Source organism: Anoplophora glabripennis, unplaced genomic scaffold (assembly GCF_000390285.2).
Source record: "Anoplophora glabripennis isolate ALB-LARVAE unplaced genomic scaffold, Agla_2.0 scaffold552, whole genome shotgun sequence".
NCBI classification, from domain to species: domain Eukaryota; kingdom Metazoa; phylum Arthropoda; class Insecta; order Coleoptera; family Cerambycidae; genus Anoplophora; species Anoplophora glabripennis.
This window is the reverse complement of record NW_019416628.1, coordinates 123,589-148,112: the sequence shown is the minus strand read 5'-3', so window position 1 is coordinate 148,112 and position 24,524 is coordinate 123,589. Positions and strand designations below refer to the sequence as shown.

General features: G+C 33.8%; 1 protein-coding gene across 1 annotated transcript in view; it reads right to left on the bottom strand.

Moving 5' to 3' along the window:
• The window catches only part of LOC108911022 (protein roadkill), a 118,932-nt gene that overhangs the window by 80,646 nt on the left and 13,762 nt on the right, over window positions 1–24,524 (bottom strand). Inside the window, exon 2 of the mRNA XM_023455120.1 lies at window positions 19,756–19,946. Coding sequence (XP_023310888.1) covers window positions 19,756–19,820 — 65 coding nt within the window. The 5' untranslated portion in view covers window positions 19,821–19,946. The remainder of the gene's footprint in view (window positions 1–19,755; window positions 19,947–24,524) is intronic.

Below are 24,524 nucleotides of genomic sequence, written 5' to 3'. Positions count from 1 at the left end.
GGTTTTTTTCGAAAAATATAAGAGAGTAGTAATTTGTAGAAAATTGAAAGACGAATCCGAAAATATCATGGTCGTTACCGTAAAGCAGTGGCGTACTATTTTGTTTAGAAAAATATGCCACCTTTACCCTGTATCTCCGCCAATGGAGTATGTAAATTTTAGGAAAAGCCCTGAGATTTTGGGCAATGTTTACGTAAATACATGTGTCCAATTTCAAATTATTTCACCCACTAGTTTTTAAATTATCTAAAAATAAATTAATATTTTTTTGAAGTTTAACACCCTATATTTTTTTAACGAAGCGTCCTAGATGAAAACTTTATAGGAAAGACTCCCCTTAAAACTCAACAAAGAATACGTGGTTTCATTTTTGATCACCATTTGAGAATCAACCTGTATTTCGCTTTCACGGGTAGTCTGTGTTGTAAGGTTTTATTCTGCGAGTAAAAAAAAGTTGGGTAAGTCGTCTGGTAACCTTTTACCGGTTTTGACACTGTAATAACGCATTTTCTGCAAAATTAATTGCTTAAACAACGATTTACGGTTCCGCATGAAATAAAATATGTAAGAGTACGGACCCTGAAATTATCCTCATCCCGGCCCTGTCCATTTTCCTCGGATCTCCGCCGGACCGCGGGACCTAATCGGACCCATTTGCAAATCCAACCGCGGCGAAATTCGTCGACCTCCAAAAACGGTACCGTAGGCTTCCTTCCCTCCGGCCCCACCCCCTCCACGCGAGCGTTTTCAATAAAACAATCCGTACGGGATTACGAGCGCGGCGTGTCTTGAAGGTTCCTGATAAGATATTAATAAATTTTTGCCAAGGTCCCGCCCGCCAGGCGTTTTTCGTGCCGGGGAGAGATACGGACGTGTGTGTGAGTGTGCAATGCACACAGCAGCGTAAATACGCTACACGTGCCGTTCAATACTTTCAATGACTTTTGCGGTACGCGGGCACGTCGATAAGTTGCGTTTTCCGCGAAACGGGTCGACGTCGGGAAGTTCTGCTCGATAGCGCGGTTTCCGCAGAGGATAATTCCAGGATTTTTCCCGGTGCCGAAACGGGGTTTTTCCCTAGGTCGACACTGCCGAATTCGTCATACCTTTGAATAAATGAAATTGTACTGAGGTAACTTAACTTTATCTATGTCGGTTTATTTTCATCCGAGGAAGGTACCGTTGAAGTATGACCCATTCTTTCCGACGTAATAATTCGAAATATTTGTTTTTTGCACAAAAAGAGACATCATGAAAAATGACGTATTTCAAGCAATAAAAAACTATATGCACTACTGGAAAAAAATGGTTGTATCGAGAATAGTTATTTTTGTATCTAGAATGCGAAATGGTACATTTGCATTCAAATGAAGTTATGTAACGAGCGTTTAATTAAAAACGTGGTCGAAGTTGGCTCTGACACATTGGACGTAGGGAGTAGCTTATAGCGACCAACTTAACCTCATTTCTCAACGAGCTGTATAGCAGCTGTCAGTTTCAATAACGTTAATGACTATATAACTTTATTTTAAAGAATAATCGTGATAACAATAACAAACAATTAAAGGAGCTGCGGAAAGTGTCCCCCTCCTTGTTATAACAATAAATTAAAGCAGCTGCTGAAAGTGTCCCCCTCCTTGTTCCAAGCACTTTTCACACCTGTTCCTCAAAGAATTAAAGACATTTTCTAAGATGCTCGGGGTATTGTTAATTTCACGAATCTTGTCTATAAGTCGAGCCTGCAGATGGTTTAAATCAGGAATAGGCAGTTCAAAAATAGTGTTTTTAAGGTAAGGCCACAAAAAGAAATCACACGGCGTAATATCACATGACCTCGGTGGAAATTCATGTTCAGCATTGAGACTTATTAGTCGATTTTGGAAAACTTCCCTCAACATATTCATCGTCTCGCCTGCCGTATGTGCCCTTGCGCCATCTTGTTGAAAGTAAAAGTTTGTAATTTCGTTTTCTTCCAGCTGGTTAACAAAAGGAGCGATAATTTCTTCTCTATACCTTTGCGCAGTAAGAGTACCATTAAAAAAAATAGGTCCATAAATCCTCCTTCGATTGAGAGCACACCAAACTCCAATTTTTTGAGCGTGTAGAGGGCCCTCGACAAAAAAGTTATCTGGTTTTTCAGAAGACCACATTCTCATATTCTGTGAGTTTACGTAACCACTTAAATGAAACCAGGCTTCATCAGAAAAAAAGGTGATATTATGAAGTTCACCGTAGTTGTTTAAAAACCATTCACAAAATACAGCCCGTCGCGGAAAATCAACTTCATGAAGTTCTTGCTGACAAGTTAAACGATAGGAGAACAAACGCAAATCTTTTTTTAACACTGTGTGGCAGGTACCGACTGATACTCCCACCATTTGTGATAAAACACGTACAGAAGTTCTTGGCGCATTTTCCATTATTTGTTGGACATTTTCTTTTAATTCTTCAGTCCGCTTTTTAGGTCGGCCGCTTCCTTCTTTTCTTGTTACACTGCCCGTTTCACGAAAAACATTAACACAACGCTGAACTGCACTTTGAAAAATTTTGTACTCAACAACGCCGGGAAATTGATTTTGAAATTCTATGAAACATTCCTCAATAGAATACTTCCATATTCCATCAATCTTGCGTCCATTTCTAAAGTAGGACTCTATGATAAACACTTTTTGTTCTTGAGAAAACACCATTTTAAACGCTTTTTAAAACGAAAATATTCAAATTGATAGCGGCGATATAGCGCTTTGACAGATGACGTTTAAGTTCATTTGCTATACGCTACGCCCTACGTCCAAATTTTCAGAACCAACATGACCACGTTTTTATTTGAACGCTCGTTATTTGAAATCGTTTGAAACGTGTTTAAATCAAGACGGCTTAGGTGCGGTGGCTATCATAACGATAGCAACTTAATAAACCATAAATTAATTGTTTGAAAAAGTATATAATGTCAAAATTATACAGGGTGTTCCGTTCATGTTTCAAAAAATGTGTACATGTTCTTCATGGAAAAATAATCGGGGTAGTTTATGTAAAGTTTTTTTCTTAGACGCCTTGTTTTCGAGATACAGTGTGTTGAAGTTGTTACTTTCCAAATGGTTTTCCATTATTATCTTTAAATCGGCCAAAGATAAAAATGTAAAAATTTGTACACAAGTAAACATAAATTGTGCGTTAAGAATAATGTACAAACGGTTTGTTTCTGAAAAGCAATGTCGCCGATACAGGTAATTGGAGGGGTACAATCGATAAAAAAATATGTTAAAATTCAAAATTTATTACATTTCTAAACGGTTCTGTAAACTCTAAAGCATACTGCAAAAAAAATGTATACATGTCAAAATTCGGTAGCATGTGCCATTTTCGAGAAAAATCAAGTTTATTTTTATTGCTCACATAAAGCTGCACAAGTACATTAACAAAATATTAAATTGAAAGAGAACTTTACAATAAAATCATAAATAAGTTTCGCACATGACAAATTGTTTTGACATTTATGTTCTAGAACGAAAAAGACTTTTGGCGTTCTAGAACATACAAGTATTTTGGTAGGTGACAAGTGAATTTAACGAAAATGTCGACTTTCGATAAGTTTTCGAAATAGTAAAAAATTTTGAAGCTTTGTCTCTAGTTTCATGACAAAAAATCAGACAAAAAATTTGTTGACCTACGGTTATCGAGCAATCAAAAGAAATATTTCGAGAAAAAAATTACCCCCATTTTTTTAGGACTGTCCATGGATTGAGTAAATTTTTTTCAAATTCAATCAATACAGAGGTCTGTTAGCTTATTTCTTCAGCTTCAATTTGATTTTTGAAAGGTCTCCGTGCGACTATTGGTTGCCCAGATATCGACGGTTGAATGAAAAATAACACTTTTCTCTTTCATCATCGATATCTTCGATATTTTCCTGGGTTTTCCTTTTCCTCGCGGTATTTCTTATCATTGCTCGAAAACCGCAGTTCAAAAATATGTTTTGTTTCCTTAAAAGTTTCAAAACGATTTTTTTATCTCGATTCGAGATTCACTGAGATACCGCCTTTCGAAAGTCACTAAATAATTCATGAAAATTTTTTATTCCTTCAATTTTTTTCCGGTAAAGGGGAAACGAATCATTGTTACTGATTTTGAAAAATATTTATACAACGCATAAAATAAAATGTAAAGAGCTGCCTGCGGATATGAAAACATAAAACATAAAAATATGAAATAGAAACAAAAAAATAACCATTATGCGAATATCTTCGATTTTTAAAATAATTTGCATTTACAGTTAGTTATAATGTACATTAAATGGAACCAAAGGCATTTATCGACGTTAAAAAAATCGCCATTGAAACGGTTCCTATAAATTTGCCAAACTCGTTAGCACATAAAAATGGCAGTCACCTTGAACAGATAATTATCGTCATATAGCGCACCGTCCTTTACTTTAGTTTGGTCCGATCCCAATGCCGAAATTCGCCAAAATGTACTTGTTACGCTCCAAAGACAGGCTATTACGCTCACACCGAATCACAGATTTAGACAGCATTCACAAACTGTGACGGATTCCAATACGTTATTAAAAAAAAATAAGCTCAAAATCTTGTTTATCGTATTATTTGGCAAACCAGTCGTATCCTTTACCGTTTGGATTGCCAAATTTTGAAAAATATTTGGCTCGAACATTATCAACGATGTTTTTTTTTAAATTGTGCATCTAGCGTGCAACTTAATCCTGAAAAAAAAAGTTTCCCCTTAAAAAATCACAGCGATATTCGGAACGCCAAAGAAAGGATGGGAAATGGTTCAATGACCTCCCTGCCCGCGCTTTGAATCTTCCCATTGCTACCCTCGCGCTGGACCGACCCTTGCAAAGATTACACGCACCCCTTCGCCCATACGCGCGGCTTACTCATCTCACAACCAACCCCCTTAACGAAATGACCGCCGATGAAGGGACGGTAAATATTAAATCAGTACCGATTGAACTGTTTTATATTTATTCTTTAGTCAGCTGCCACGCTGACTATGTCTTCCAATTAACCAGTGGCGTTCCTGCTAGATACAGAATAAAAAATCTTGCTCACCAAAAATATTAAGTTACGATTTTTAGTCGACAGTGTCAATCGTGCAATGTTAGTTGCCTAAAATCGGCGTTCATGTGGCTAAATATGTCGTTAACATAGACAACTGTAATAAATCAGTTGCAGATGTCGTAGACTAATTGTAAAAGACATAATAAAATGTTAGCTCTGACATCATTTTAATGAGCAAATAGTAGAATGTCACGCATAATTTCTTTATCTGTTTCCTCTCTATTTTATTTTGGGAATTATTTAATTTGTTACAATACAACTGTAGATTAAATTAGTTTATTTATACTACAATTTTCAACAATAAATTCATAGAACGGATTTCGTCGTCAATATCAGCATCCTGTGATTTCAAAAGCCAAATATTTACAATGGGAATCGCACGGATTTATACTACGCTTTGAAATAAATTCAATTTAAAATTGAACGTCATTTTGATAAGTCGCGGTTTACTGCGATATCTTAACCGCACAATGTGTATCGTCTTTTGTTATTTTTTTTATGAAAACTAGGTCACTATTTAAGAGTGGTTTAGGAATCTGGTTCTGAAAAGTATATGAATAAATCTATGACTCATACCATGTTAGTCAAAGAATGATAATATTAAAAAAGTAACTCGAAAGTGACGCTAAGTTGGCAAATTGTAAATAAATGGCAAAATTACGTGTTTTTTTTCTACTTTTTTTACTGCCCATGAAAATCTAGAAGACCTATCGGAAAATTAGTTATTTTACCTTGTAAGCAATTAAATTACCTACAATTTAAGACACCTAGAATAATTTTTCACTAATTTGTTAACTGTGAAATAAAGGTCGAACGCGGAAAAATCAGTTTTCGAAAATTGCGCATTATTATTGCAAAAAGCGACGGATGTTGATGAAATTTATGCAAAAGATGGTCAATCCGATGACCATCATGTGCATCAAAGGCCAATTCGATTGACCGTGAAATTGTTGCTCCAGGTATCTGTTAATTAATTTTGCTCGTTTTTTTTTCAACTAATTGTTTGATTACTAGCGTACCAAAAAAGAAAAATTTCAAAAAGTTGAAATTAACAAATTGTCCCAGGCTTAGGCAAAAGCCGCTCGCGAATTCGCTCTTTTTGCTTCACCCTGGGATAATTTGTTTATAACTTAATTATGAATATTTTTTTCTGTAGACAAGTTTCTTTTAAGCTGGGAGAATTTCAAAAATAGGTCCTTTCATAAGTGAAATTTTGTAGGTACGAAATATATAAGCGTCAATGTATTTTTTTTTAATGATATTGCGGAAGATAAATACTATGCTGACCTGACCACAATATCTAGAAAACAGCTAAGATCATTGAGTTCTCTCTAAAAGAACAAAAAAAAAACAGTTTCTTGTTAATTGTGGATGTTGTTTCTGCGAGATTAATTATGAATTAATGGATATGCAGAATTAATTAAGGTTAATTAAGGGAAGGATTATTGGGTTTTGAGCAAAATACGAAAAAATACAACTACGATTAAACAGTTGTTCTTATTAACAGAATAAGAATTTGAAGTATACTAGAAATTTCAATTTTGATAATAAATATAGACACGAGGTTTTCAAAGTAATGTATCGATATACAATAGATATACGTAGGTTAGACGAATATAACTGATACCGTAATAATTTGGAAAATTTTCTTTATTTTTTATCACACCAATGCAGAATATACAGATATGCTATTGGTTTTTGGATACTGTCACGGAAAGGCTCAACTCAGACAAACAAACAAACGTAGGGAAAGGTCAGGACGAAACTGTAGATCGCCACCGCGATCTCCAGACTTAAATACATTGAATTATTTCTTGTGGCATTCGGCATTCATGTCCGTGGTTTATAAAACACCTGTGAATAACAAATAACTCTGACAACAGATTTAAGATGAAACAAATAATCATAGAGGCTATAACGAAGAAATATTCAGTTACAGAAAATTAAAAATGATGTGATCGTTTGTCCCATAATGCTCAACGGACCAAATTCTAGCAAAATCGTATAAGGCGTTTTAAATTTTTTGCGTCCAAACTAAGCACATTTGTAAGTTTATTTAAATCGACTTATTTTGGATCAGAGAATCCGGGGTAGAATACTGTAGACCTTCTGGAGACACCCTGCATATTTTTACTTTCCCTCGTATATGAACAATAGCTTGAATGTCCCATTCCAACACAAATCGTCGAAGATCACCTTCGGACGCCGAAATCGAAAAACACTGCCACAAAACGGCGCCCTGTGGAAGTCGGACCCCATTCTTGCGATTTTCCGCTCGCCCCGACACTCCACCGCACCTTGCCTAGCGCAAACATCGCCTTTTTCCATTGAAAAAATTAACAACTGATTTATCACGTCCTCGCCTTGTCCCTGCCACGTGTTCCGATTGTCGTTAGGCGGCTATAGGCGAGCGAGCGCGCTGTGTTTCGTTATTTCGCCATACGATTTTTCGCGTAGCCAAGTACAGCGCTTACCTAGAAAACAGGCGCAAATCATAATCATATCCAGGAATTATTGAAGGACGGGGGGCCTAAAAATAATCCGTCCGGATTATGCGTTCGGAGGTGCGGGAGTTTGCGTTATGTAATGGGTGCATTTCGGAGCTGTTTTCTGAGGATCGCGGTGGTCTTGGCAATATGAACGTCCGAAAGTTAGGTTAAGATTAAGTAAAAAAAATACAAGGTGATTCACCTTGTATTTTAAATTTAAATTTTAAATTTTGAGATTAAACGATTCACTTCTTTACTGAAAAATAAGTGTGCTAATTTCATCATAACCTTATTTATAACTATTCCTGGACAGGGTGGTCCCGAGGTAATGGGCCTAAAGTCATGGGTACCTATGTAGATTCCGCAAGTAAAAATATTGCGATTTAGCGGAACTTGCCTTACTCCAAAAGTTGATAGTTAAAAAGATACAGGGTGTTAAATGTAAAATATTATTTCAGTTTTCTTTAATTTATTCCTTAACAAATGCAAATATCCTCACAAAATTTTGAGGATTGGAGTTCTTTGAGTAGAGGAATTGAAATCTGTTCACATTTTAGATAAAGTTCATAGAGGTCGCTAGCTGCAGTAGATTGAATGTGTTAAAAACGACATAACTTTTTTGTACTTTAAGGTATCTCATCTTTGGTTTATGTTTACGTAAACATTAGTTTGCGAAAAATTCATGTCTTAATATTTATAAACAATTGCGCTACGGTTTAAAAAAAAAAAATCTTATCTTGGCTCCTGTTGGTCGTAGAGGGTGCTTTTTTTAAATTTGTATTTTTTTGTCAGCTATCTATTGTATCTATTTTCGGTGAGGTAGCATAAATAGCAACAATTTTATTCAAATTGTTTATAAGCGAAAAACGCACGGTTTTTTAATGCACAATTTGAGAATGTTAATGTCAAAAAAACGGTGATATTTTTTAATAGGTCGCTTAATTACGTCTTTAAGATTACAATGACGCTTTCAGAATCATGTTTGGTTGAAAATTAACGCCTGTACAGAGGCTTAAAGTTCATAACTTTTGGAGCCTCCGTTATAAACAAATTGAATTGTGCGAAAACTATTGCACCTACAGCGCCCACTTTTGGCACACTTTTGAAGTATGACAAAACCCTCAACTTGTCATAGGCTTTATAAAATTTTAACAATAAATGCGATAGTTATAAACAAATTAAAAAATGGGCACATGTTCTTTTGCAATAACATTTTTGTTTATTACACGATTTTAATTTAACAAGTCTCATTTTGAAGATAATTTTAATCCGTACAAGTTGTCTGATAGTCACTTTTTGCTAAAATTGATGGTTTTCCCTGCAAAGTGAAAAAACTGTTTTCCTTACTTATTTGTTTAAACAGAAAAGTTGGCCAATAAAAGTTTTTGACTCACGAGATGGAGATGTCTTGTATTATGTTCCTTTAGGGAATTTTACAATAATCTCGTGGACAGGACTTTTTTCGAGTTTCTCTTTTATTTTAGCTAATTTTCCTGGTGTATAAAGCTCCTTTCTATTTGTTTAACCAAGATTAGTAAGTTGACAGTTTTTGACAGTTTCTGACACCTTCAACTAAGCTTAGAAGATTACAAGACAGTCTTAGCTTTGCCTTAATTTATCAAAATTGCAAATAATGTTTATATTCACTGAATTCGCTCAAAAAAAAAACTCATGTTACAAGCAAACAACGCATGTAAGGTCAAGGCGAGCTTGGCAACTTTCTCTGTCTCTACCATCTTAAAAACAGAGACATACGTCTCTACGCATTGTTATCAAGGTGCCTTATGAGCATAACAATTGCATTATTATTGCAACCGACACATGTTTATAAAGCAGTTACAATAAAAAAAAACTGGTTCTATTAATTCTGAATATAAAATACTAAACGTTCGTAACAAATTCAGATGCATAAATCTAATCAATCAGAGCTCTCGTAACAATAGATAGGCATCAAAGAAAACCACGTATAAACAAAAACGTATCGATAAATCTAAAATTTAGGTTAGGACCGTTATCTTCTTGTGCAACAAGAGCACATTCGGATATTCAGGACCATTTTAACAGCCATATTAGGAACAATATTTATTTGTACTCTAAACCTACATTCTTTTATCTTCTGACAACCTAAAAACCGTATTTAATTACTTATTTGTCACTGGCGTTCAACACGAATAAGGATAAGTGTATTTATACGTTTAGAGCCGAGATAGTACAGTATAAAATCTGATTTTTAGGTCTATTTCGCAAGCAAAAACGTCATTAAATAGTAAAAGAGATAAACAAGTAATGCGTTTATTGTTCATAACGTGGCCAAATGGTCATCTAACATGATTTATTTTTTTATTATCTCAGAAAACGCGCCACAGAAATATTAATGAGGTTATAATAGAGAGTACTAATAATTATTAAAATATTTGTATACGCACCGACAGCCACCGCATAGGAAAAACAACACGGCAGCTTCGTCTTCTAGATTTTCCATTCAGAACATTTTCACGAATCAGTTAAAACACTACCGAATATCTACGTATAAGAATTAATTTATATTTGAATTAATCCAGTCCGATTTTTCAATTGTTTGTTGAACTACTGGTTAATATGTCAAATCATTTTTATCAGTCGAGGATTGGAAAAACCGAACGCTTACAGCAGTTTTTGCAAATAACAAAAACTCCCACAAGTCTTTTCAAATGCTTGGATAAAATTTACAGAAAATTGGTGTCTTAAGATCAGGTTTCAATAACAATTTAAGGACGTTCGATACACCTCTTGCGGGGCGGGCGGTGTGGAGAGTACGCCTATGTTTATACACGGGAGTCTTGTTGTAGTACCAACCTTACATAAATTAATTTCAGCGAACTAAGTATGCTATTTAGAATGAAATTTATACAACACATATTAGCTTGCATATTTTTTTCGTGTTTAATACACGTCAGTTCACTTTTTATTTGAATAAAAGCGTCTATTTATTCATTACGAGCTTGTAAAATTATGGATGAAATCTGGCAACATTGCCATGGCGTGGTGGTAAAAGTTGGGTCAACTGTCATTACTGCCAACTTTGCGCGAATTCCGTAAACATGAATGAACAACCAAGGTACAAAGGAAAAGTAATGAATGAAAAGTAATATAAAATGAGTGTAAAACAGAATGTGGATTGAAGAGAAAAAAATAAAATGTGCAAACAGAGAATCCATATGATAACTATCAAGAAGTTCAGTGTATGATAGTGAGACGTCGACTTGTCAAATTGAAGATTATGACAGAACATCTATACTGTTCGTTTTGCAAAGAGATCCTTTCAATTTTTGTTTCAAATTGCTAGTATATTGCTTTAGATCACGAAAAATTTATTTAATATTAATTATTACTACATATATTTTCGACTGGAATAATTTTATAATCTATAATCGAGCTACTCAAATATAACACATCTGTCGAAGCATTAAATACAGCGTACAGTGTTGCCATATTTCCTTTCATTGGATCAGATGTTTGTTCAAATTTGTCAAAACGTTATCTATTCATTCCATTATCTCAATAATTACATTGTAAGTGCATATTTTTATTGTTTTAAAATGTTTAGTAATATTTAATTCTTTAATTACAATTTTATTTTCCCGATCCTAACCATTTTTAAGAGTAATATTCATGTTTGATTAAAGTTTTTCCCAACGCCCATAAGAGCTCGTGTAAAAGAGCATAATTTTTAAAATCATTTTTCAAAAAAACTACGTTGTCAATCGATCTGATATTTTTACACAAGTCAGTTTGCATATTTATTAACAGATTTCAATTGCTTTGAAAACATTCTTACCATTTTTCTTTTGGTATCGAACCTCCTTAACTTTTGGTCAGGTAATTCTTTTTTGCAGCAATACATTTTTAAATTTTGCTTGGAAAATTACCTGAGAATAATTAATTCAAAACAATGTATCTAATTCTGAGTAAAAATTTGAGCGTAAACTGACACCAGAGGCGGACATACTGGGAATTACAGTCATTAACAACCCTTTTATTTCGACGCTAATGGATGTTTTGGAAATCGGACAAGCGCTTTTAATTACAGTCGGCATTTCTAAGAAAAAAGACTTTATTTTAATCGAAAAATGATCTATTCCTCAGTTATTTGTTAATTAAAAATTAGTCCACAGTATGCTGCAGTACTTGTCCTATGGAATAACAAAAATGTAAACAAATATCATTGTAAAACATTTAGTAAATTTCAAGACGATTGTTTAAATGTGTCGACTTTGTAGTACAAAGATAGTATTGTACTTAAATTCTAGCTCGAATTTCAGTAATTACGAATCTCTTAAAACACGAACTTTTAATCAAATTATGAATTTGAAAAATATGTAATTAAAGTATCCAAAGATTCACGTCGTCCAAATAATCATACGTATTAAAAATCAAATTTCAGTCATTTTTAAATGCAAAAGTGCAAAACAAATTACAACATATGCTCAAAGTGTCCACCACCATTTTCGATGAACGCACGACACCTTCGAATCCAACTTTCGCGCACTCGCTGAGAAAACACCTCAAGAAAAGGAAATAGTGGTAGGTAAAAAACACTCAGACACGGTCCAATTCCAGATACCAGTTGAACTGCGTATTGTTGGTTGTTGGACACCTTGGTACCTCATGGTAACCGCCGCGCCCTTGTCACATTGCTAGATATGAATTTTATCGAATTATAAATTGATTACAGCACCAATTATTTGTTAGAATTAAGCATAAAGAAGTTCAAAAAAGTGATAAACATTGTATTTTATGGTATTCTATGCACGCAGTTATGTCAATATTCCTTAATTAATCCAACTTTTGTACATCAAGTTGAAGATTTTGATTACATCTCGAAAATGAAGAGAGTTGGTACACATGTGTGCACGAACTTTTTTATATTAGTTTGTGACGTAAGATTCACCATTAAATGTGTTAATAATAATTAAAATAATAACACAGGTACACAAAAAAAAATTACATATACTTATACTTTTTAACAGAGTATGACACCTCCCTGTATTTTGAACCGCTGAAGACGATGGAGCCATGAAAAATGCTTCATCACGTTAAGTATCTTTCCCTAACCTAAAAAAAGTAGCTAAAAATCATTGGTAATGTCGATTTTTTTGTTAAAATAGGTAAGATTATGAAATTAAAGTACATAGACGTGTTAATAGGGTCAAAATAAAAAAATTATTCCCGCACTCTTTTCTCTAAAATGCCTCCGTTTGGAGTTACAGCCATTTTAAAGCATTATTAACCCTTAAAGGTCAAACTAGTGCGAATTGGGATTTTGCCAACTTTGAACCTTTACGTCTTCTTTATTTGCTAACGAAAATAACGTATTCAAAACTGAGGTAAAATATTCCGAGAAATCGAATAATGTTATTAATTAAAAAAAATAATTTATTAATAAAATATGCGATTGAAAAAAAAACGTTTTACGAAAAATGACTAAATTCGTATTTTTTATGCATTCATTTTATTTCTAGATTTAATGATATAACTTTTGTCCACACTAAAGTCACTCTGGTGCAAATTCGCACCGATCGGATTCTTCACTCTCTAGTTTGGCCGACAATGTAGAAGGAATTATCGTAATGGAGAAGCTCTCGGTAGCTGCTACCTGACAAACGTAGCTGTTAAAAAAAAACGGTGGTGCGAATTCGCACTAGTGTGATCTTTGAGGGTTAAAATGCCTATAACTCCTCAAGAAAGCATTTCAGAGAAAAAAATGCACGAATTAACTTTTTAATTTGACCCATTTAATACGCCTTAATCTCAAAATTTTAACTGTTTTAACAAAAAATCCAGATTTCCACTAATTTTGAGTCATTTTTTGAGGTTAGGGAAAAATCCTGCCGTGATGGAGCATTTCTGGTTGTCTTCAGAGAGTCAAAATACGTATCATACTCTGTTAAAAAGTATATAAAAAAAATTATGTCATTAATACAGAAAAAAAATAAAAAATAAAAATAAATAAAACTACTGTGGTATTTAAACCGTTTTTAAATTTTGATTATTTTATTTTCTTGGGTGCAATTGGGGTGATATCAAAAATAAATGTACCAAATTTCAAAAAACCGCCCAACTGCTTAAACTCCAATAAATTTTTTGCACCTATCTCCGCTTCAAGAGGCGTTAAATAAAAATACAAATAACACTTTCGTTCTCATTTCAACATTATGACAACATATTTCACGCTGCTCCGGATTAAAAAGAACCGATATTATTTTAAATTCTGCTTCCGCTAAAAAATCGCGACCAACAAGCCAGCAAGGAAAATTTACGCCCGACCCGTGTGCCACAAAAAAAAATAAACAAGGAAACCGCCGATTATCAAACGAAAACGATAATTGGATTGACCTCATTCCGGCTGGCGTTTTTGGGTGGCTCGCGATTCGTCCCTCTCTCTCTTTCTCCCTTCTCGGATTTAGCGCACCAGCCTATATCTAGTCCTTGGTCTCGAATTGTGCCCGCGTTTAGATAATATAATAATTTTGTCGCTCGGGACGTGAATTATTAATGCGTAATACGGTTTTAAGATGTAACATTAACATACTTAGGGAAGAGCGATTTACGACGTGTTGTTTCATAGAAGTGGACCGAATTTATTAATAGGACGAAGCGACCAGATGGTAAATGTGGCGCTCCGCATGGGTTGTGCTAGTAAAAAAGCAGGAAAATTAAAAATCCTCTAATAATATTACTGAAAAGTAATACTTTCACTAGATTACGTGTCAAGATTGTGTCTTTCACCACTTTGTATCACTCTTTTCAAAAGATTTAACTCCTAGTTTGTAGTTTTTTTGTGAAAAAAAGATCCATCATTCGTTATTTATGCTAGTTTTCTAGGTAGTCTTTCCGATATCAATTGAAGACCATTTGTTCCCATATTTATTTAGTCATACTTATATACCTACAGGTCTGGTCGAACTAAACGTGGAGGTAGTAGAAATGTATATGCCTAGTTGAAGGATGCACGCGGGCAAACGGGGCACAAACAGCCGCACTGGGTGACCGGCCATAAATTTCAGTTGTTGACTAATTGCCTAGCAGTGCAGTGTAGTAATGCGAAATTATTTTATTGTTGATTATTACATAAACAAACAACATTTCCTGGCAAGGATATGTTCATACTTTCCCGTTGGTTCTTACCGAGCAGTAATATATTTTACTGAAAATATAAATGTTTTTTGATATGTTATAACCAAAATTTACCATCAATATAATAAAATTGTTTGGGACATAAATAATTAAAATATGTTGTTGGCCAGATGAACATATAATAGAAATTTTCTTCACATTCTATACAAAATATTATTGTTATTTTTACCTTTCTTAAATTTTTAGGTGATTTTCAGAAGGCTACAACTTAGGGAAAAATGGTCGTATAGCAATAAAAAAAAAGCAAATTGAAGCTCGGAACTTTGTAGATTCAGGATTTGAAAGTTAAAAATCTTAGTTCATCACAAGATGTTCTTACAATTTTTTGGGACATTTTTTTCGATGCAAGAAATTTGATTCAAAATAAGGTAAACAATTGCGTCTTTAAGAATATTCGCTAAACTTGATATAACTTTTTAAATAATACATAGACTAAGGATATTTTCGGGTTTATTTAACCTCAAAGAATCCCGAAAAACCCACAAGAGCTCAAACCACTGATATTTTTCTTTCATTATGATCCGAATGATCGAAATGGTAAATTAACAGATAAATTTTGCATCTTTCATTTATTTTTTAAATTCAATTTTTTTCGCAAAAACCCTATTTCTTTTTTCATTAAATAATGTTAAATATCGAAAAAAGAAAAAAATAAACAGAATTTCAGAAAAAGAATTAAAATGGTACTTTGAAATTACATCACTATAAAACATTTTCAACTCTATTATTATTATTATTTCAATTTGAAATATTAAAAACTACAGCAGCTTGTAATAACGTTTCTTTAGTGCCCATTATGACAGCATAGTAATAACTGTTTAAAATTTGGATAATGTATGAATGAATACTAGCTATCAAAATGACGTTTGCAAAAAATCGGAATATTCATTAAAACTTACCATTTCATAAGAGAATTTGCTCAATCCATGTCAAAATGTGTGTAAGACAAAAAAGTGCCTTTATTGCAATAAAGAACTACTGTTTATACTTTATTTATTTCAGGCTAGGGAACATAAAAAAGAGCATATAAAATGTACCCGAATTTATGACATTAATTCTATGACTTCAGTCAAGTTTAGACAAATGACTGACTAACTTTAATTTTTTCAAGTTTGCTGGAAACCTTGCACAGTTTTTTTTTAATAGTAATGCTTTTAAATATGTACAACTTTCCTAATAACATTAAGTTATTTGTGTGACACAATTTCCGATTCTTTTCTCTTTATTATTGGGTATTAATATTAGAGAAATTAATAGCCTTTGCGCTAAAATGATCAGTCAAGGGTTATCAGCTTTGCCTAAGCTAAAATCCAACACTGAAGAAACGTATACCAGAGGCATTTCACTATACATTGTGATTCAGGTTTAATCTGGATGATTTCAGGAATCGATAGAACAGGTTAATTATTTCCTAATTCCTATGGCGTTGAAATAGAATTTCCCCCCCCTTTTCCCTCATAACTTTTGAACCAGTCATCCGATTGTGGTGATATTCGGAACACAAACACTCCATATGATCTTACATAAGCTTCTAAAGTTTGAACCAGCTACCCCCCTTAGAAGTGTATTTTTGTGCTACCCCCCTCCTACATTATTTCAAAACTTCAAATAAATTAATTAATTTCAATAAAAAACAGCTGCACACCACTTTTGTCTCGTTAATTTTGAAACTCTTGCGTATCTTTTTTTTTTCGAGGTTTGGCCTTGTTCGTAAAAATCATCGTTGAAACGATGCGATTTAGGAAATAAGTTTATATCATGAAGAACATTATTTTAACCTATTCTATCGATTCCTGAAGTTATCCAGATTAAACCTGAATCACCCTGTATATGAACTTACTCCAAAAAGTTGTTAAAAGTTTCGAGAATCTATCTATTATTGTCTTCTTTTCCGTTTTAATTATTTCTAGCAATTTAAATTAGTTGGTTTTTCTCCATTTCCATAGTTAGAGAGATCATATGACGTTAATTCTATTATTACTTACTTCATCCTTTAAAATTTATAGCCTACAATGATCCAAAGCCATAGAATAATTTGAAACACATCTTTTATCATTCAACAAAATAGTCGGAGTCTCCTTTAATTTTTTTTTAACCGTAGTAACTTTCTTCTCTAAAATTTTGGACCAACCACATTGAATTATACGATCGTTTTCCCAAGATTATTTTTGGTTAGGAAAAACTAATAACCCTGACCTTTTTGGCGCAAGGTTTATTTCACTAGTTTTTTAAATTTTTTCACAAGTGGAAAAATATCCAATAAATAAATAAAAATATTAACAATTAAAAATATATACATCATATTCTAACTATTAAACCAAATACGTTTGATGAATAAAAATAAAAAAAAAATCAGAAAAATAATCAAAACTCAAAACTCTCCCTAGGTGCCTTATTTGACATGTAACTTTACCCTTCTCTTTGAGCAGTGTGCAACAACTCTTAAATATACAGAGTGTTTCTGAAATAAGGGCGTTCCTTTAAAGGGTGATAAAGGGCATGAAAATGAGCAACTTTTATTCAACAACCGATAGTCTTCTATCTTGTGTTTTCGGGTAAATTTATTAAAAATGTTAACCATAAATGAAGTCGACCCTGTGCATCTTGTGCACGTGCGTTGTGTGTTGCAGTATCACTTACCCGGCGTATAAAACTAACAGTACTATGTGGCGTGTACTACGTGAACAATTATTACACCCCCATCATGTACAAAGCGTTCAGGCATTAGACAACAATGATTTTCAGCCCCGTGTGGAATTTTGCCAGTGTTTTCGACATCAAATAGCACAAGATCCGGATTTTACATGCAATGCGCTTTTTACGGATGAATGTTGTTTTACTAGAGACTAAATTTTCATAACATTCACTATTGATGTGATGCAAATCCTTAAGTTGTGCAGAAATCTCGGTTCCAATAACGGTTTTCAGTAAATGTGTGGTGTTTTTAGTGACAAAATTTTGACCGTCGTTTGGAAGCACGTTTATTAGCACTTTGAACAATTTTTTTAGAGCATATCGTCTATTAGTAAGTAATTCGTTTATTCGTTCAATTTTGTTACTTTTAAACGAGATCTGAATAAATTTCAGCTATTTCGAACACATATAAACCGTCAAAACCGCCATCAGCGCTGCGGCGCGCGGCAGCTTCGATATCAAAGGAACAAATATTCATGTGAAAACATTTTTTTCAATTCAAAACGTTTTATAGTCTGTTTAGAAATGAAAGAGGGTAATAAAAGCTTATTATGTATGCAAATCGTAAATAAATGTAGTACTGGTGCTTATATTCAATATTTTTATATTATGTATTATCGGTATAGGATGAGGTGTACTTTTAAAAAAACTTTGCTAAAATTTAATCCCCGACAATCCGTCTTTGTCTATGCCGCTTCAATTTCTCGGTCCATTTCTCTTATAAGTAAACAATATAAAAACAGCATTTCAAAACATGAGGCTACTTTAAGCATCATAACCGGGTTAAGAGGGTTTTTAGTAATTCAAATAAAATTATTCAATATTATTATCAAAATATTTATTTAAATTTAATGAATAGACTTTTATTCCACACAAAAATATATGTATTTTGAAAATTCAAATTATGGTGAGTAAATGTAGTGTTGTATAAATGTACAATAAAGAAAATAAAAAAGTAGGTATATTAAAATTCATCCTCTGAATATTCTGATGAATTATCTTCGTCTCCTAGATTGATAACGATAGGTTCCACAGTAACGTCAATTAAATTATCGAGTTCCCACATTTTCTCCTCTTCTTTTTGTACATGATGTATACATCTTTGCCAGTTATCTGCAGTTACTCGTTCCAAGGAATTTTTTAACAAAATTTTCACGTCACTTAATTTAAACGTCGTATTATTTCGCGCTACATCTCCTTTTACCTGCGCCCAGACTAATTCGATTGGGTTAAGTTCACAGTGATAAGGTGGTAACCGTAGTACCGTTATTTGGCGATTTGTTGCCATTTCATCGATAACATATTTTTTCTGATCTTTATTAAGATTGACAAGTGTCAAAAGTTCCTTTTTCACCATATTTGTTTCAAAAGAAATGTTTTTTCCGGATAACCATTGAATTATATCGGCTTTCCTCCAAGCAGTCGTAGGCGTCCGCTCGGTCTGCCGTGAATGGTAACTGGCATTATCCATGACAATTACAGACCCCGGAGGAATAAGATCCAACATCTGTGTAAAATACTCTTCGAAAACATCTGCGTTCATGTCTTCGTGATAGTCACCTGTATTTTTAGATTCAAATAAAAGTAAACCGCCATCTACAAAACCACTGGCACTACCTATATGTGTCACTATTAATCTTCGCCCTTTACCTGAAGGTGCCTTGAACCCTGTTGAAAGTCCATCCAAAAATGCTTGTCGAAAACTTTTTACATTTTTATCTTGCCATACTTTTGTTACAGTATATCCCTCGTTGACCCAAGTTCCGTCTAGATAATAAATATTCTTCCCTTCGTCACGGAATTAGCATTAGTGTTACCCGATAATTACCTGAAACGAAATATTACCACGCCCATGGCCGGTTCTTATCTCGGGGTTTTATTACTCTCTTTCATTTCCAAACAGACTATAGACCATTGTTGCTTAATAAAAGTTTCTTATTTTCGTGACCTCAATCACCTTTTCCAAGCAACGCACTTATTACAGAAACACCCTGTATTTTAATGTCTCAAAAACATGTTTTAGTGTTACCAACGGTACAGCTAAGAGGAAACATCGAAGCTTGTGCACACAATGGGACATACCTACATGTGTAACAATGGACGTAAAAATTAAAAAGTCAACAAACGCCTCGACCGGTGCTCGCGGCACTCAGCACACCAGCAAGGTAGATAGATGGAGGCCAACTACAACATCGACAGAGAGAATGTACAAAAAAAACAAACAAACACTTAAAAAAAAAGGTCACCGGATACCGGCGCAGGCCTAAAAAAAGGAAACAGTGTAGTACACAGGTAGAGAGAAGCAATCGACTTACCGAGATTTAAACATAACCTCAAAAATGCTATCCCAGGACACGCCCGACGTCACCAGTTGGTCCATCACACGGGGTGAACCTTATCTTTGGGGCCAGGTAGTGATTTTTAAGCGTCCGCCTGAGAGGTTCGTCGCTTTTATGTGTGTGTGTAAAATGATTAATAGTGAAACCTTTACTGCTATCTAGCCACCCTAAAAGCAGACCAGATATTTTAGATATATTTTTTATTATCGTTAGGGGCAGTTTCTACACAAAGGTAGTCTGTTATTCGGGTTAGAATAGGCCGTAAACTCTCCCGTCAGGTACCTGATAAATTACAACGAAAAAAACGCCAATTTTATTGGACAAGTCGATCACTTCTTTCAACCGAAAGCGCGACTACGAACTGAAATAAAAAAACAATCGTCCACGGAGTGCCACGTAAAAAAAACTAATTTATATCGATTTTACATCATCCTCGTATTTATCCATAAAATTAGTCTAGACGCCGATTTCAATGTGGACTACGTTTAACATTAATTTGAGCCTTCCGAGTTATTTTTACGTGTATTTCTGACAAATATGCTTTATCAGTATCGTAAACTTTATCATTAGACATTTTGAGGGCGTAAATGCTTACATAAAAGATTTCTACAAGAATAATTTAAGTAAGGAAATGGTTTATAAAAGTGCTCCAACATTATAAATTACACATTTCAATTTTATCCATGTACTCTTGTAAATACAGGGTGTCTCATAATTAGCTGCCAACCCTGAACAGGCCGATTCTATGATCAAAACTAAGTAAAAAAGTTCATATGAACATGGGTCCGGAAATGCTTCCTAAGGGCACAGGGACCCATTGAAGAGGGAGGAATGGAAATCATTTTTTTGCAATATCTCTCAATCGCGTTGTGATAAATGAATGAAATTTGGTATACACAGCTAAATTTTGATGAGCAATTTGATGGACTAATCCATTTATTTCCACAAGGTCCATTGGGGTGGGTACGGGGGGGCCCTTGGTACTTTGCGTGTGTAACTTTTTCATCTTTGACTTTTTAACAAATTGGACAGCAAATTCCGTTTTCCCGAACTGTTTTACGTTAAAAAGGTACTCTTGTTTCAAATCGTTATCTTTAACGGTTTCTGAGAAAATCGCTCTTGAATTAATCCCACTTTGGTCAATTTCATAGTAATTTAAACAAAAAATAATAATAATAATTTTCCTTTCCTCTCTTTTCCATTTAAAGGATTAATTTTTATTTAATTTAATTTTTTATTATTATTTTTTTATTAAAACTAGATTAAATTGAAACAAAATATTTTTTTTTGTTTAAATTACTATGAAATTGACCAAAGTGGGATTAATTCAAGAGCGATTTTCTCAGAAACCGTTAAAGATAACGATTTGAAACAAGAGTACCTTTTTAACGTAAAACAGTTCGGGAAAACGGAATTTGCTGTCCAATTTGTTAAAAAGTCAAAGATGAAAAAGTTACACACGCAAAGTACCAAGGGCCCCCCCGTACCCACCCCAATGGACCTTGTGGAAATAAATGGATTAGTCCATCAAATTGCTCATCAAAATTTAGCTGTGTATAACAAATTTCATTCATTTATCACAACGCGATTGAGAGATATTGCAAAAAATGATTTCCATTCCTCCCTCTTCAATGGGTCCCTGTGCCCTTAGGAAGCACTTTCGGACCCATCTTCATATGAACTTTTTTACTTAGTTACTTATCATAGAATCGGCCTGTTCAGGGTTGGCAGCTAATTGTGAGACACCCTGTATAGTAAAGGTAATAAACTGGCTAGTGTTGCCAAATTAAAAATGCATTAACACCCTCGAACAGGTCGATTTTTGGTTTAATAAAGGCATACTTTGATGTAATTCCACCCTAATGCCAACACCTTATACCAACTAAGCGTTCAATTGCAGTACCAAATAGCGCTGAAAGCAACCCATTTAAGATCGTTTAAAATTGCCCAATCAAGAAAGTAAATAAAGTGAAATTGAATTTTTAGATTTTTTTTACCATAAATGATTTTTCTATAATTGATAGACGTAAAGTTACCATCAAAACCACTAAATCTCAATCCTGGGGATTTCTTTTTATGGGTACATCTTAAATTCAAATTGTAAAGGCGTATTTCCACGACGCGGGGTTCGGCGAGCATACTAGATCATGTATAAATCTGCTATTGGCAAAATAAGATTCGGTCAAAGCAAAGCAGCTTAATTTATGAACGAGTACACTTTACGAACCTTGTGTCATAAAATATAGTCTTAATACAACTAAATTGTTGCATTGTTGATGAATGTACAAATTCTTACTGAATTTTTCAAAAGTTACAGACGAGGTCAGGCGCGGATCCAATGGGTAGGAAGGGGGGGGGCGATGAGAGCGATCACACCCCCCCCTCCCTAAATGGTCCAAAAAAATCTTTAGTGCAAACAAAGCAACAAAGAATCAACCATAAAAATAAACCCCAAGAGCTCCGTACCCCACAATATTATAAAACCAATAGCCCTATACTAAAATTCTAAACTTTAAGCTTCTAAATCTACCTACTCCACGAGCGAACCAAAAAAAGCATCGTCTAGAATCATTTTCTTAGTAGTTCAGTTTTCTTCACTGCACAACTTTTTTTTACGTCACCTGCACCCCAAAATACCGTCTTTGGATCCGCCCCTGATTGAGACACGAAACAAACTTCCATTCGCAAGTGCAAATTTTAGTTTTTTAGTTTTTTTTACTTCTCCAGACAGATAATTTCAATCACGAAGTAATTCGACAGCTTTTACTATTTACTTTAAAAAAATATTAGTATTAAGGAGCAAATTCATACACCAAAGAACGTCAACTCAAAATGTTTTTTCTACTTTCCGTATAAAATAATGAATAGAAAATTTAACAACTAGCTTTACATGTAAAAAAGTGGCTAAATTTTATTTTATTTCTTCATCTAAAGCTGGTAGAAACAAGAACAGATCATTTAGTGAATATTTTATATATCTTATTAGATAATTAATTATTAATGACTAACTTATCAGTGGATTTAGTTCGATAGTACACCCAGATATTTGGTATCAAACAGCAGTGCCTACACATATACAATTTTATTTTCTGAGAATTCAAAAACATTTTTACTAATTTGATGTATACAAATCCGGCCCAATAAATAATAATAATAAGCCGCCCCCTCTCCGCACAAGTCTTCCACGTTTAGGTTAATCTTTGCGATTAGAATTGAAAATAAATAAGACATCATTGCAACTATATTTAAAAAAATAAAATTTGAGAAACTATTTTCCTAAAGTCCGTTTCCTCTTTTAGAAAAAGGTGATAAATATTTTGAGCATGTTCAGAATAAGCAACAGCATGTTGCACTGCAATCAAAAACATTAAACTGAAATCTGAAGATCTCCCTTCCAATGAATTTGCAAAATAATGTTTTTTTTTCTAAGATAGTTTTCTTTGGTTTGGTTTTTCGTGGAAATTTGATTAAATATATTTTTTAAATATTTTTTTTTTTGTTATCGGTTTGTTATCGGTTATCTTGCTTCTTTTCTTAATTTACCTACTCATAAACAATTTATATTTTGTTTCGTTTTCTTGTTTTAAATAAAAATGCATACTTAATTACTTCTCCTTAATTTGCCCTTGAGCTGTTCTAATTTGAAATTTCAATTCATCCAGAATATTAAAATTTTGTTGAAATATTTTATTTTTATGCTATTATTCCAGCAAAATGTATACGGAAAAATATTGTCATAGATAATACTTCTTCACATCAATTTTCTCAACATTTTGCTTCTAAAAAAGAGTTTTTCTCCAATTTCTACACTTTTATTCTTCCTAAATTTTCAAATCTTTATTGACAACAGCATCAGACAAGGATTTTTTATTTATGTGAAAATTAATTTTCTAAAATTCAACCTCTAATGGGCTTATTTTCCGTAAGTATTTAACCTCTCAAATATGTGGTGAAAAAATCAGGTCGATAACTCAATCAACAGTCATAAATACTTACGCAAACCATCTGTGACGTCACACCGTTCGAATAACTCGAAGGGTCTATAAGTTACTAGTCTCAAGTTATTGATTTTTGGTATTGTTTATCTTTTCCTTATTTGCGGTTATTTTTATTAAACTATTTTTGCCCAACCAAAAATTGCACATTGAAAACAGCAGATTCATTTGAAGGTAAGTCCATATTTTTGAAAAATGATATTTCTGCAATACATATATGTTTAAAAAAGGGACAAGTTACATGTCACTTATCCCCTTCTCGCACCACCTATGCGTTGGTATATTGCGCTTGGAATTTGTTCCGGCCAGCAATATAAGGTGAGAATAGAAACGAACGGTATGACGTCACAACACGGTTCCGTGTTAATTATTTTGAAGGAGAAACTGTTGAAAAAAAATATGACTTTCGCACATCAACTAACTACGATATATACATTCCGAACAATAATTAAAAAAATATATGTTAAATGAGTTTTCCCCATTTACGCGATACACCCCGTAGACTAACCGTCAGCGATCAAATTAATCGATCTGTCGCAAACCGAATATGTCCCAACTCGACTTTGAGAACGCGTACTTATCGCGGAAAAAAAAACCGTCGCGCGTACGCGACAATTGGCGACGGAGACGCGGCTGTGCTACAAAAAGTTGAGCGCGAGCGTCGTTACATAATTTTTTTTTAACCCTGAACCGACACAATGGTAATCGCGCCCGTTTACAGAGATAATGGCCGGCCTTCGCTGCGGATAT